Source organism: Lynx rufus, unplaced genomic scaffold (assembly GCF_022079265.1).
Source record: "Lynx rufus isolate CCGP_SWC_20201006 ecotype Redwood Valley unplaced genomic scaffold, mLynRuf1.p SCAF_1, whole genome shotgun sequence".
NCBI classification, from domain to species: domain Eukaryota; kingdom Metazoa; phylum Chordata; class Mammalia; order Carnivora; family Felidae; genus Lynx; species Lynx rufus.
In genome coordinates, this window is record NW_025814823.1 from 169,506,842 (window position 1) to 169,520,823 (window position 13,982).

The 13,982-nt window shown below is 35.1% G+C and overlaps 1 protein-coding gene across 2 annotated transcripts in view; it reads right to left on the reverse strand.

Moving 5' to 3' along the window:
• Window positions 1-13,982, reverse strand: part of PJA2 (praja ring finger ubiquitin ligase 2) — a 68,966-nt gene that overhangs the window by 14,145 nt on the left and 40,839 nt on the right. For both annotated transcript variants that reach the window (XM_047090139.1, XM_047090148.1), the window contains exons 6-7: window positions 10,684-10,869; window positions 5,103-5,214 (exon numbers count right to left, since the gene is read on the reverse strand). In XM_047090139.1, the coding sequence (XP_046946095.1) occupies window positions 5,103-5,214; window positions 10,684-10,869 (298 nt within the window). The remainder of the gene's footprint in view (window positions 1-5,102; window positions 5,215-10,683; window positions 10,870-13,982) is intronic.

The following is a 13,982-nucleotide window of genomic DNA, read 5'->3' on the forward strand; positions in this document are numbered from 1 at the left end:
CTTGTATCTGCTAACCATTGTCTTTTTCTCTCTCCTTCCCATTTTTATTTCATATAGCAGTTAATTTTACAATTTAATCTTATATAAGAGAATATTCATTGTGACTGAATGAATTTGTGGAATGATTAATATTTAGTGATGGACATAATGACTCTTGGGAGTCCGTTCACATTTGTTCATTCTGGAGAAAGGGTGAAAACTTCATTTTAAGACTAGCTGTGGGGTGCCTGGGTGGCTCAGTTGGTTAAGCACCCGACTCTTGATTTAGGCTTGGGTCTCAGTTCATGGGATCGAGCCCCGCATCAGGCTTTTTGCTAAGTGTGGAGCCTGCTTGGGATTCTCTTTTTCTCTCTCTCTCTCAAAATAGATAAACTTTAAAGAAAAAAATAACAAAAACTAGCTATATCTTGTTAGGTGGAAATAAAGTTGCATTGCTGTTGCATAGAGTTCAAATGTGTGTAGAAAGGTGTATATGGGATCCAAGTAATCAAAGGGATGGACTGTTCTCCAGTTATTGATTATTGCTCCTCAAATCCAAATTAGCTACTTTTGTCAGCTCTGTGAAAAAGGATTTGGGCTATTTAAGTATTTTCCTCTGATAGCTGTCACAATGTTAATTAAGCTTTGTTCACAGAGGATGCTGAAAAGACACTGCAGGAGGAAAAGGGCTTTACTTCTAATCCCAGTGAGCCTGTTTCACCCAGGCTTCCATGGCATGCATGGTTTTCTCCAGCAGCAGACTTTCCGACGCCCACAGCTTCTCCAGCATCTTGCTCTTGTAATGCATGCGGCCAGCAGCTTCCCCCAGCACCCACCTTGGACAGTTCTGGAGCAGAGTGCTTCCAGTGAGACATCTCCCTATAAACAACTTTCCTCAGCAGCACCCTACAGGGCTGATTTCCAGCAAGTTCTGCCAGTGTAGCACTACAGTGACTTTGTTGCCATTCAGTGAGCCACAGTTGTGCCATCTCCATCAAAGTTTGAATCCGAGCCTTGGAGGCGGAGACTCTTTCTTAGGTGATCTTAGCCTAACGTGTGGGAGCCATTCCTTATATGTGCATTTTCTGTATTCTTTAGAAGTATCTTTAATCCTTACTAAGCAAATCTTTGTTACTTTAATCCCCTATTATAGTTTATAGTTCTTTATATTAAAATTTCCCCTCAGGAAATAGAAAATAGAAGGTAATAGCCTATTATTTGTCCCTCCTTTCTCATATAACTATAACCATAAATCTCCTCCAATTCCTTCTGTACTTCTCAAGGCAGACTGCAAGAACTCCTCTGTGCTACTCCACACATAAAAAAAGAAGGGATATTATTTACAGTAAATTCCATTTGGGGATACTACTTATGCTTCGACACATGTTTGCTGCAATAGGTTCATTATTCCTTTCTGATGATGATTTGCATGTCTGTAGTGCTAATAAATACCTGGAATTTCATATATGTAAAAATAATTTATTGCCTTGATACTGACAAATACTTCAGGTGATCTGGAGTCACGTACAAGCAACAAGAGTTAAGAGAGACCATTTTGAAACCACTGCTATGAAATCTGTAAAAATATAAAAATCTATCTACACTTCAGGCAGTATAGTGTATTTTCAAAAGTTATTCCAAGTGTCAGAAAGACAATTAAATAGGCTAAAGAGCACAACTGGAATATATTTAGATTTAAAGTAGCATAATCCTTTGTCAGAACAAAATTTAGTTTTTAAAGAATAAAACACAATTCAGTTTTTAAAAAGTGAAGATTTATAACAAGTGACTTAATACTGATTTTCAATGATCACTGAATCCACATGTGCTAGATGATTACCACCTGGCTGACTGCTGATTTGAATAAATCTTTGAATACAGCCATTTATAAGAGAGCTTATCACTGCACCAGCTATTTCGCTAAGTGCTTTAACACAGTGTCACAATCCACAAGGTAAATTTTATTACTCCCATTTTGTAGATGAGGACCTGAAGCTTAAGGAGGTTAAGTGAAGAGTGCAAGGTCACAAACCTAAAGTTCATGTACTACCTTCCCAATGCCTATAACCCAGTGTATAGGCAGTGTTCTGTAAGTATGTAAAGACTTTCTAGGGAGCCAAGGGCATGGAGTCTTAAGAGACTAAATTTCAATTCATTTAACTTTCTTATGTAACCCTTCCTCAAAGTGACCTTCTGAAGAATATGCCCGCAGTCAAAGTACCGTGCTGGTTCTCTGTTCCCATATTCCTTTTTATACTAACCTTTTCTCCACTTTATAAATAAAAGCATACTTCTTACCCATTCAAAGGGGCACTTTCAAATACTGGGGTCACACTGAACTAACAACTAAATAACAAATTCTGTAGGTGGCTTCCAGTCATCTGCTTTCCAAAAAAAAAAAAAAAAAGGAGGATCTAAACAATCTGTCAAGTTGATGTGATTTGGGCAAATATCTCAGAAAAACTAAGTGACAATGCTATGATAAACTCCTTCCATCCCTATCAATTTATTTATGTGAACAAGGTTTCTCAAGTTTACATTTATAAATATGAAAAACAAAAAAAATTGATGCTCGACTAGATCTCATTCTAGGAATAAATAAAATTAACTCATAAAATAATAAGGAAGGAAAAAGTCTCCCTCTATCTTATTAAGAGATATATTTCCAGTAAAATTTTACATTTAAATATTTATCAACATTTAGAAATCTGTTTTTGATCAGTTAGATGCTAACAATTTTAAATCAATCTAAACTACTTTATTTATATTTAAATTCTTGAACATACTTTTATTGCAAAGAGGTGTAATAAGGTAAACAATATTACTTAGGGTTTATGCTAAAAAACTTTAAATGTGAACATAAATGTGCAAAGGGAAGTATTTTTCAAAACTTGTTCAGAGTAAAAAGCTTTAATATCATTGTTTCAAACAGTTAAAGATCTTAAGTATTTTGTCCTTTTCTCACTCAAATTTGAGACAAAAGTATAGGCAAATATTTATTGCCAATTTTTTCACCAATAGCCACTACCTGAGATAACAGATCAGTCTGGTATTGGGAAAATAAGAGAAATGAAAACAACCAGTGCTGAAAAGAGATCAGGCTGCTTGAGAGAAAAACAAATAAAAGCACTCAGTTTGTCTTATTAGTTGCTTTTCTTTCATTTAAAGAATGCTGTTAAATTTAAAAGAAAATATCATAAATTATAAATTAATACAGCCTCACTTTTCAAAATGATTAAATAACTGCATAGTAGGCAGAAAAATAAAGATTTCTAGAGAGTGACAGGAAGATGGAACTGTATTGATTTTCAGTCAAACTCAAATAAAATAAAGAGCACTAAATCTGAGGAAGCTGCTAAACTGTAGGGAAGGAAGACACAACACCACTCATTAGTCAGAACAGAAGGACAGATGGTTAAGAGTGACAAGTGGCAGTGTCACTGGGTTCCCAAAGAGCAGAAGTCATGTGGGGACTGTAAGTTCCCTGGACATACTAGTCTTTCTTGACTCTGGTCTTTGCACACACTGCTAGTGCCTTCACACGGTATGATGCCCTGCCCCCGACCAATCCTTCTGGTGCTTCTTTCAAGACACCAATCAAATGTCACAATTCCTACTGGTAACAAGAAAACTTCTATTAAAACTTCTATTTTAATTTTCAAAACATGGACCACTAGCATAATAATGGGAAAAACTATGTAAACACTGTGAAACTAGACTCTAGAATGGATATATTCCATTGTGGTCACTTAAAATTTATTTATCTCAAAAAAGTTAGTGATTCTTTACCTTTACATATTATATTCCTGACACAAGTTATCACACTGTGCCATTATTTCATGTGTCAGAATTGACTAAGGCAAGTTAAATAATCTGGGAAAAGTCCTAAGTGTATTGTCTTAATATGTTCTTTCTGACTTTCCTCCTACTACACAGTATTTCTATGGTTCCTTTAAAAAAAAACACACCACACAAAGCATAATCAATCAATGATCTCCATGGAAGATTACTCAGATGTAAAAAAAAGTGATCTCACAGCAAAACTAACTTAAGTGTGTGTGCGTGTACATAAGTGTTTGTGTGTAGACAGGTCAGTCTGTCTACCTACCCACTGTATACTTTATGAATCTAAACTGTACTTTCTAACCTCAGAAAATGTCAAGATAAAATGCTGTTATAGTCCCTGAAAGTTCTCTCATTTATTTTTGTTCTCTCACTTTTGACTCACTCACATTATTACTATTTTTCTACTTGGAAATCACTTCAGAAATAGTAATTTAAAGAAAAGATTTCTAACAATGAAATCCACAAGTGCAGTGAAAGTTCCCAAACATGAAAATGCTTGGGCTTTTGACCTTAGGCAAATACAATCATGAGTATTTGTACTGCAATCAAATAAGGAAAAGAAAGCCAAACAAAATTATGTGCTACATTTATTTAAGTGTATTTGTATATGGAGATAATGGAAATAAAATTGCTATATTCATTAAGCAGCAAGGTAGTATTTAGAAACTATGAGGACAAAAAAGTGGAAGTGATGTATAATAGATCCTTAGAGATCTTCAATTTCATTTACAAATATACCTGTGTCTGTCTAAAGTAATCAGATTCAGGGGTGCCTGGGTGGCTCAGTCGGTTAAGCGTCTGACATTGGCTCAGGTCATGATCTCATGGTTCATGAGTTCAAGCCCTACATTGGGCTCTGTGCTGACAGCTCAGAGTCTGGAGCCTACTTCAGATTCCCTATCTCCCTTTCTCTCTCTGCCCCTCCCCCATGCACTTGTGTGCACTCTCTCTCTCTCCCTCTCAAAAATAAATAAAACATTAAAAAAAATTCAGATTCACAGACCCAGATAACTTAATAAAGGAAAAGTCTATTTTCTAAATGTAAGCAAAATATTCTCTATTCTGCAGTAAAACCTGGGAAATAATGCAATTAGGCAAACTGGCAGGATGTCTAGTGTGATTTATATACACAAACTAGTGGCAATCATGAATCAGGAAATGCTATTAAAGTGATGAAAAATTATTCACCTTTTCCTAAAAGCAATTAAAAAAGCCTTTAATTTTTATCATTGTGTATCCCACCAACTTATATATAAGCATCAGAGTCACTACAATACCTCCATAGCCTGAGCTAAGCGTTCTTCTAGAGCCATGTAGGTGAGGAACTGAGGATCCACATAGGAAATAGCTTCAGCAACTCCTAGTCCATCTGCAAAGCCGTCAAACAGGCTGGAAAAAAAAATATAACCACGATTAGGGAAATCTTTATGGTGAAGACATAATTATATTAGCATACTGATAAACCAATAAATATACTATAAGCAGAAAACCTTAAAATATTTTAACATAAATCTTATGTGGTGAGAGGCAGGATGAACCCAACAGAAAAATGAAATACTAAGCATAAGGAGCTAAGACACCACTACCTCTCCTAATAAGCTGTCACAATCACACACAAAATTTGTGGGAAAATTCTTTTTATGTTTCTAGTTCTTAGTTCCAACTCGGGTGATTGCTTAAGGCTGGTATAAAGGTAGTATTTTTCTCCCCAATTCTGTCTCATATACTTTCTGTTTGTTTGAGTTTCCAACCTAAATTTAGAGGAGAACATGGTAAAGACAATTACTGCATTTATTTCAATTCTATCATTAGACAAAGCCTCTTTTCCTTCTCTTACCTTGTACTCCTTAATTATTTTGGGCTTAAAAATATTTTATTTTCTCAAATCTTTCTCCTTAATCTCTCTTCTATTCTTCTGAGAACTAGGCCTCCTCCATTATTATTCAGATTGAAAAATACTTAACTCTTGACTGCTCATTTTTATTGTTTCTTTTTACTAAAGGATTTCAATCCCCTTGAAGAAAACATTATATTTTATTCTGGTCCCAATCTCCTTCCTCCACCCCTGGACATACACAGATTCCTCCTTTTCCTGTAGTTTTGGAGACACCCATTTCAAAATTCAGGAACCCTAAATAACTCCTCAGTCCTCTTCTTTCTAATCTTGCCTCCTTGGCAATGACATTCAAGTCCACTTCTTCAGTTATCTAAACCTCTACCTAATTCCAAACTCCCTCTTGAGCTCCTGACCTACATTTTTAGTTTTCTATGGGGCAGTTTACCTCATTTAACACCCACCACCTCAAATCTAGTATCTCCAAAACTGAGCTTATTATGTCTACCTAAAGGCAACCTTCTGTTGACTTCTACAGTCCTATCAGAAGTTGAATACAGGGGCGCCTGGGTGGCGCAGTCGGTTAAGCGTCCGACTTCAGCCAGGTCACGATCTCGCGGTCCGTGAGTTCGAGCCCCGCATCAGGCTCTGGGCTGATGGCTCAGAGCCTGGAGCCTGTTTCCGATTCTGTGTCTCCCTCTCTCTCTGCCCCTCCCCGTTCATGCTCTGTCTCTCTCTGTCCCAAAAATAAATAAACGTTGAAAAAAAAAATTAAAAAAAAAAAAAGTTGAATACAGTCAGGAACATCCAGTTACACAAACCAATTCAAAATAATTTTGATGTCAACTTTTGTGCCATCATTAAAATTACAAATCTACTGCCAAGAAATACAAAAGTGTTATTATGAAGATAATAGCTTAGTACCATCTAAAAATCAGCAGACATCACATAGTACAAAGAAACATCCTCATACCATCACAGATTTTAAAATTAGAATTTAAACAACAAATTAGCAAATCCAACCTCCCCTGCGACACTAGAACCCCTTCACCTAGCAGTGAGACACAAGGCAAGGAAGGAGAGCCCTGGAGCCGGTAACACAGGGATTTACCTCTACATTGAACTGAGTCAGAGTCAGACAACGTGAAAATTTTATCTAACTGCTTTTTCAGCTATAAAACAAATGAAATGAGTTGATGCACACACGCGCCTGGCACAGAGCTGGCACCACGGTCGTGGCATCCAGGAGCCAGCAGGACTCCATGTGGAAGAAACACTGCTCTCTGGGGTGGTACATGCTGTGCGGAAGAGCTCTATCAGAAGTATGAAGCTCGTGTGAAGTTAAGTGCTCTAGTTCTGCCTGCTGAAGCAGCGAAAACTATGTCCCCTTTTCCTTTGCAGAAAACTCCTTCAAACGGTTAGAGTCAACTATCTCCGAATTCTTTTCTTCTCCAGACTAAACAAATGTAGACATTCAAACAATAGTATCTGCCTGTAATTTGGTCACTGCAAAATAATCAGCTAACATTAAAAATTCTAGCATCATTCATCTGACAATCACATGGTAGTAAGTGTTTGAGACAAAAATCACTAATGATACTAAAACCAGTGGATGGAAGTTTGATAGTTTGAGAAAAAACAGGTTATTTAACGTGGTCTCAAAATATCTTCCCACTAAATGCCTATTATTTGTTTTAAAAAATGGCAACAGTACAGTGAAGAAATCTGAAAGATATCCCCTCAAGCAAATGATCACAATTAACATCACAGAAATGGGACAATTTGGCATCACGTGTCTTCTGATATGGACTAAGAAAAATAAAACATCGTTTCTGTGGCGTTCCTGCTAAAAATCTTTTAACTTGAATCTAATCATGACATCAGGAAAATCTACACTAAGAACCATTCTAAAAAATAAATGGCCTATACTTTTTAAAAATGTCAAGGTTATGCAAAACAAAAACCGAAAAATGTTCCAGATTAAAAGTGACTCACGAAACATGTTAACCAAGTACAATGAGTAGCCTTGAACTGGACTAGAAAAAAATTTCTCTGGTGACATCAGTGGGACAACTATAGACATTTGAATAATGTCTGTAGACTAGATAATAGTACTGTTAACAGTGTTAATTTCCTGATTTCGAAAAATTTACTGTGTTATATAAGAAAATGTCCTTGTCCTTAGGGACTTCATGCTAGACTATGGGTAAACAAGCATCTTGTTTGTAACTTACTCATAAATGTGGGGGGGAAAATACCATAAAATAAATATAGAGAAAGAAAGGAAAGAGTGAATAACAGAAATGTGGTAAATGTCAATATTTGGGGAGTATTAGTGAAAGATATATGGAAATTCTTTTAAATTTCTATTAAGGGGGGCACCTGGGTGGCTCAGTCGGTTGAGTGTCTGACTTCGGCTCAGGTCATGATCTCATGGCTTGTGAGTTCGAGCCCAATGTCAGGCTCTGTTGACAGCTCAGAGCCTGGAGTCTGCTTCAGATTCTGTGTCCCTCTCTCTCTCTGCCCCTCCCTCGCTCATGCTCTGTCTCTTCCTCTCTCAAGAATAAAGAAAACATTAAAAAAAGACATTTTAAATTTCTGTTAGTAAGCCATGGTTATAGCCACAGGGAATTAATTTCTCACAACCTTAATAGGTTAATAATTATAACCCCAATTTCTTCCAGGAAAATAGAGAGTTAGGTAGTTATCAAAAAATAAATATATGGTAGAGTTGAGATCTGTCTAAATCTGAAACTCATGTTTTCTCCACATCAACTCCCACCAGACCATTTTATAAAATATTCTCTGGGTATTCTACAACACTTCTGTGATGTCATCAAAACAAATAAGTAAACTTTGATCAAGCATTGTTTCCATTTCCTTTTAAACTAAAGAATCAAAAAGCTTTACCTTTTTTTTAAGTTGTGGTAAAACAAACCAAAAAAAAGTCACATTTTAGCTCTAGAGATAAGAACTGCTGTTTGCCATGACTTTTCCTTTTAGTTGTTAAAATGACATGTTACTTTAATATGAAAGTCAAATCCTATCTTACTTTATCAATCTGTAGCTACTGCCATATAAATTAACATAGTACCATATAAGCAATAATGAGGTGTTACATGCCTACATAAAATTCAAAACAGTAACCTTCAAAAAGTTTGTCTTAAAATTAATGCTAAAATGCTTTCTATGTTAAAAAAAAAAACAAAAAACAAAAAACAAACTACTGAAGCTCCCCAAATTTGGGGACAATCACAAACATCTCTAAAATCTTAACATAACAGATGTATCCAGAAAGATCATCAATGAATTAGAACCTAAAATCAAGTTTTCAAGTTTCAGTTAAAATTATATTCAAAAAAGACCTCATTATTTCTTCAAATTTTTATATGGAACAACCTTTTTTGAAAGTTATTTAGAAATATATATCAAGATCTTAATAAATACCACTTATCTCAGTAATGTCACCTCTATTAATCTGTCCTAAAGAAATAACCTGAAGTACAAAACAAGTTATATGAGGGGAAAGGTTCACTGTAATATTTCAATGGGGAAAATGAACAATTAAATTTTAGTGCAACTACAGACTGGAGCATCTACATAATGGAGCTGTAAAACATTATTCTGATAAAATTTTGAAAATGTGCAAAAGAAAACATTTCTTCATATTAAACCCTAATTGCCTCCAGACATGCACAGATGATGTTACCTAAATCGACAATTCCGTCATCTGCTGAGCATTATGAGGAATGACTTTGCACAGTGGAGGCATAAGACATCAGCATCACAAGGAGTTCAGAAAGAGGGTAATAGGCAAACATAAGAGAGGTGGGGGGAGAGCTAGTGGTACCAAGATCAGCAAAATTGGGATCTGGTGAGCCACTGCTCTTCCATAAAGTTAGGAAGTCAGAAAATGGGTTTTGGAGGTAGGAATGTTTAAGATGGAATTACAAATTTTTTGTGTGGCTGTGATAAAACACCACTTCTACTTCCACAAATGGGCAATGAAAGTCTGCTTCGCACATCTAATTTGCTCCCCCCCAGGGAGTGAGAATAGGAAACAGTAAGGAGGATTTCAATGAGATGCTGAGTTTCATATCTGGAACAATTTGGAGAAGCACAAAGTAGCTAGACACACGGAAAGAAACTCAAAATCATAACTTCTAGAAATCTGCAGAGTTATCAGGTGATATAAATGAGTTTTTCTTTATTTTTCTCTATTTTCTGTAATGGAATTTTAGCTGGAAAACCAAAACGAATTCTTAAAAATATTTCTGGGTAGACATGGAAACAAAAGTAGTACCAAGCCATGATTTTCTCCAGAAAAAGTAACAAGAGATCCATTGAACCATACATCCTTTCTACATCTGAATAACCAGCTACTTCCAGAGGCCGACTGCATGTTTGAAAGATAAATCTAACTATAAGCCAAAACAGTTAAATTTTGACCTTTATATCATGAGACCTAACAATTCAATAATCCACTTAATTGTTAGATGCTGCTTTTTCCTGAAGCTCATTATTCTTTGTCAGCATAAAGTAAACTGAATACTTTCAGCATCTCTGGGAAGATATAATTGTCATTTTCCATATTTTGCATACAGAGAAGGATAACTACATTCTTATGATTCTTCTGATTTAATCACATGTTTTGAAATTCCTCAAGTAGTATTTATTAAAGACTCTTCTTTTTTTTTTTAAAGGATTATACCAAGTGCTATATTTACCACATAGAGCTAAACTTACAGGTTGGAAACCTCAAACCATGAGTTTATAAATAACCAGGATATAAGGTGGGCTTCAAGAGAGCCAAAGGTCAAAGAGGAAAAGAGGTCACTGCCTGGAGTAGTAGGAAGGAGTCCATGTAGGAAGTGACATCCAGAATGGGCTCTGAAGGAGAGGAAGACTAACAAGATGGGAAAAAAACACTTTTGAGAGATCAGAGATTCAGTTTTCATAATTTAGAATCATGAATGAATTCTACTCAGTGAACAATTAACCATGGTAATAACACTGCTACATACCTCCAGTCCACATCTAAGTCTTCACTCACACTGGAGTCATCCTCAAGGTTATTGTTACCATCCAGCATGAAAGCTTCTGGCTGTGCAAATTCATTGGCAGGCTCATTTCCCTCATCACTGCTGCTTTCATTGACTTCATTGTACTGTAACCAAGGAATTTCTCCCTCTTCCAAGGATGTCTGTTCCCTAATACAAACATTTTAAGGGAAGAAAAAAACATTTTAGAACATATCATAAAATTGTTCTCTAAAAACAGTTTTAAATATTTAGTGCAAACAGATTCTTTATTCTTTAAGTTCTAAACTCTTGGTACTTACATGATTCTAAAAGTCTGCTTTCTTTAACTGTAAAGTTATTTAAAAGGGAAGCAAATTTGTTATAGGGTCATATGTATGTAGAAATAGCTCCCAGTTACATAAGAACCTATTTATTTGATATACAAATTACCTATGCTCCTATACTTCCTCTTTGTGCAGAAGAAAAATAAGAGAAGTTCATTCTAGACAACTTTAATTTTAAAACACTGCTCTTGAGTAGTTTCCCTTCACAGTTCAAATAAAATCAAAACTCCTCAGCCTGGCCTACAAATCCCTACATCATACATGCTTTCTCCTTAGCCCTCTTCTCCAATTGTTACTTCTCACCACTCTTCCCCCTATTTATTCTGTTTCCTATAATTCTTTCTACCTGTGGAACACATAGAGATCATTTCCACCTCGGGGCATTTCCTCTACCTGAAATGTTCTTTCACCAGATTTTTGCACAGCTATTCCCTTCTTGATATTCAGGTCAGAGTTAATGGCAGCTCCTCAGAATGCGTGATCTTGACAACTCATTTTAAGGAGCTGTCCAGTCACTACCACATAACTGTTTATTTTCATTATAGAAATTACTTCTACTTGTCATTTTCTTACTCGTTTATTGTTAGTCTTTCTCCCACTAGAAAACAATAAGGTCACAGGAACAGGGACAGACAAATGGTACAAGGAAGAGAAAAAAGAAGCATTTCAAAACACGAGAAAAAAATTATTCCATAAATGGTATCAGGACAACTGAGTATTCATCTGGATGGAAGGAAGTTAAATCTCTATGTCATTATTTACCCTTTAACAAACTCCAAATCCATATTTTAAAAATGCATGTGTACCCCACCACCATTTCTAAAACAACGTAAGTACATGATTCTCAAGAATCATGAGAAATTTTTACAAAAATCTGTGTCATTGTATGCATGATGCAAAATCTAGAGGCCATAGACAAGATTGTTAACTCATACAACTTACACATTAGAGTTAAAACACCAAAACTTTGGACACAAAGATCAAATTGAAAATAACTCTTTGTAATACATGAGAAACAAAAGTCAAGGCTTCAATGACTGGACAAAAGGTACTCTATGAATTTATAAATAAGACATACTGGTAGCATTTTCTTATTTTTTTGTATTTAACAGAAATAGTATATCAAAGTATATCAAAAGGAAGTTAAATATGACAGCATAGCTTTGGCAAAGCTGACTTTTAGTTTGGGTTTTAAGAAGAAAAATAATGTTATAAAATAGCTTACATATTTCAAAAGCAGGTCTAATTAGAATTTTATTCATTCTAACATGCAAATTTAACTTTGGAGATAAAAACATTTATGCAAGAGATGTAGATGATATCCACATATAAGAACACACTTAAAAAATTTTTTTTAATGGTTATTTATTTTTGAGAGAGAGAGACAGAGAACAAACAGAGAAAGGACAGAGAGAGAGAGAGAGAGAGAGAGAGAGAGAGAGAGAGACAGACAGAATCTGAAGTGGGTTCCAGGATCCAAGCTGACAGCACAGAGCCTGACGCGGGGCTCAAATTCACAAACTGCGAGATTATGACCTGAGTCGAATCAGACACTTAATTGACTGAGCCACCCAGGTGCCCCTGAATCAACACATTTTACATACACAAAAACTGTAGCTCTCTACACACCTAAACCCATAATTGTTTCTTTAATCTCAGGTCCTAAATAACACCTCAAAATAACAGGATTGTAAGATTTAGTATCCAGTATCACTTGTCTAGTAAAATCAGAGAAATTAGAATAAAATATGCTTAATTTGTTGAAGGTTTAATATCTACTATACACTTGATCTCAGCCAAAAGGCTGAGAAGCAATTAATATCTACTATATAAAGTGGGTGGATATTTTCCTTTCATGCATCATAATTAGGTCCAGTGAAAAACTGAACCCAAAATGGATTTAAAATTCAAAATCAAAGTAAAAATTTCTAAGCAACAGCTCTTTGTTTACACCATTATGAGAACACGTGCCATACTGTATTATAACTCTTCTGGTGACTCATCTGTGTCCTCCTAGATGGGAGCTTTCCAAAGGCACACACAGTGCTGTCTCTCAACATCGTAGCTTCACCCCTTGTAGTAAGTGCCTAGCACACAGTAGGTACTCTATTTGTGTTGCAAATGTTACCAATAAATCCTTGAAAAACAATCTTTAAAAAAAAAAAATTTGGAGATCAAGGCTGAAATAGCCCTTAGGAACTTTTGTTATTTCTGATGTACTCCTACAAAAAAAATGCTCTTCTTTTTCCTATTATACAGATAGCAAATAAGTCAGTTACTACTCTGTACTCAGATATAGAACATAAAACTCAAATATGTTGGTGAAAATGATTCAGTATAAGAATAAATATTAATTTTTGGGTTTTAATTCAAAGAAGAATAAAACTAAAGAAATTATTCTGAATATAAATAGTTTACAACATGTCATTAATACTTTTACTATATAAGCAATTCTTGGCTATGTATGTTGCTTAAACATTTGATTCTGTCTATAATGACTCATAATAACAGTTATAGAAATAGAAAATAAGTCACATATGGTACATGCTTTCAACCTATTACATAAAGTTCACATAAATTCTTACCACTTAACACAAAATTTACCAGGCTAGAAGAGTGGCACTGTGCTGGGCCAGAGTTGGCTTGATATTACAACAAAACGAATTCTGCTCTTTAAAAAAAAAAAAAAAAAAAAAAAAGATTCTCAACAATAATGTCAAAAGAATCTTTTATTTTCGTAGCTAACCAAAGAAACAAATACCCCCATGGGAATATAAGACTATAATGTAAGTTTAAATGCTTCAAAAACCTTGGAAATATTTAAAGCAATAGCTCAGTCTTCTTTCTCTCTCCTTATACATACACATTTACACATATACCAGACATACCATGTGTAACAACAAATTCACAAAAATTTAGACCTTTAATGTCCTTTCTGAATCATTTTGGTAATTCAAA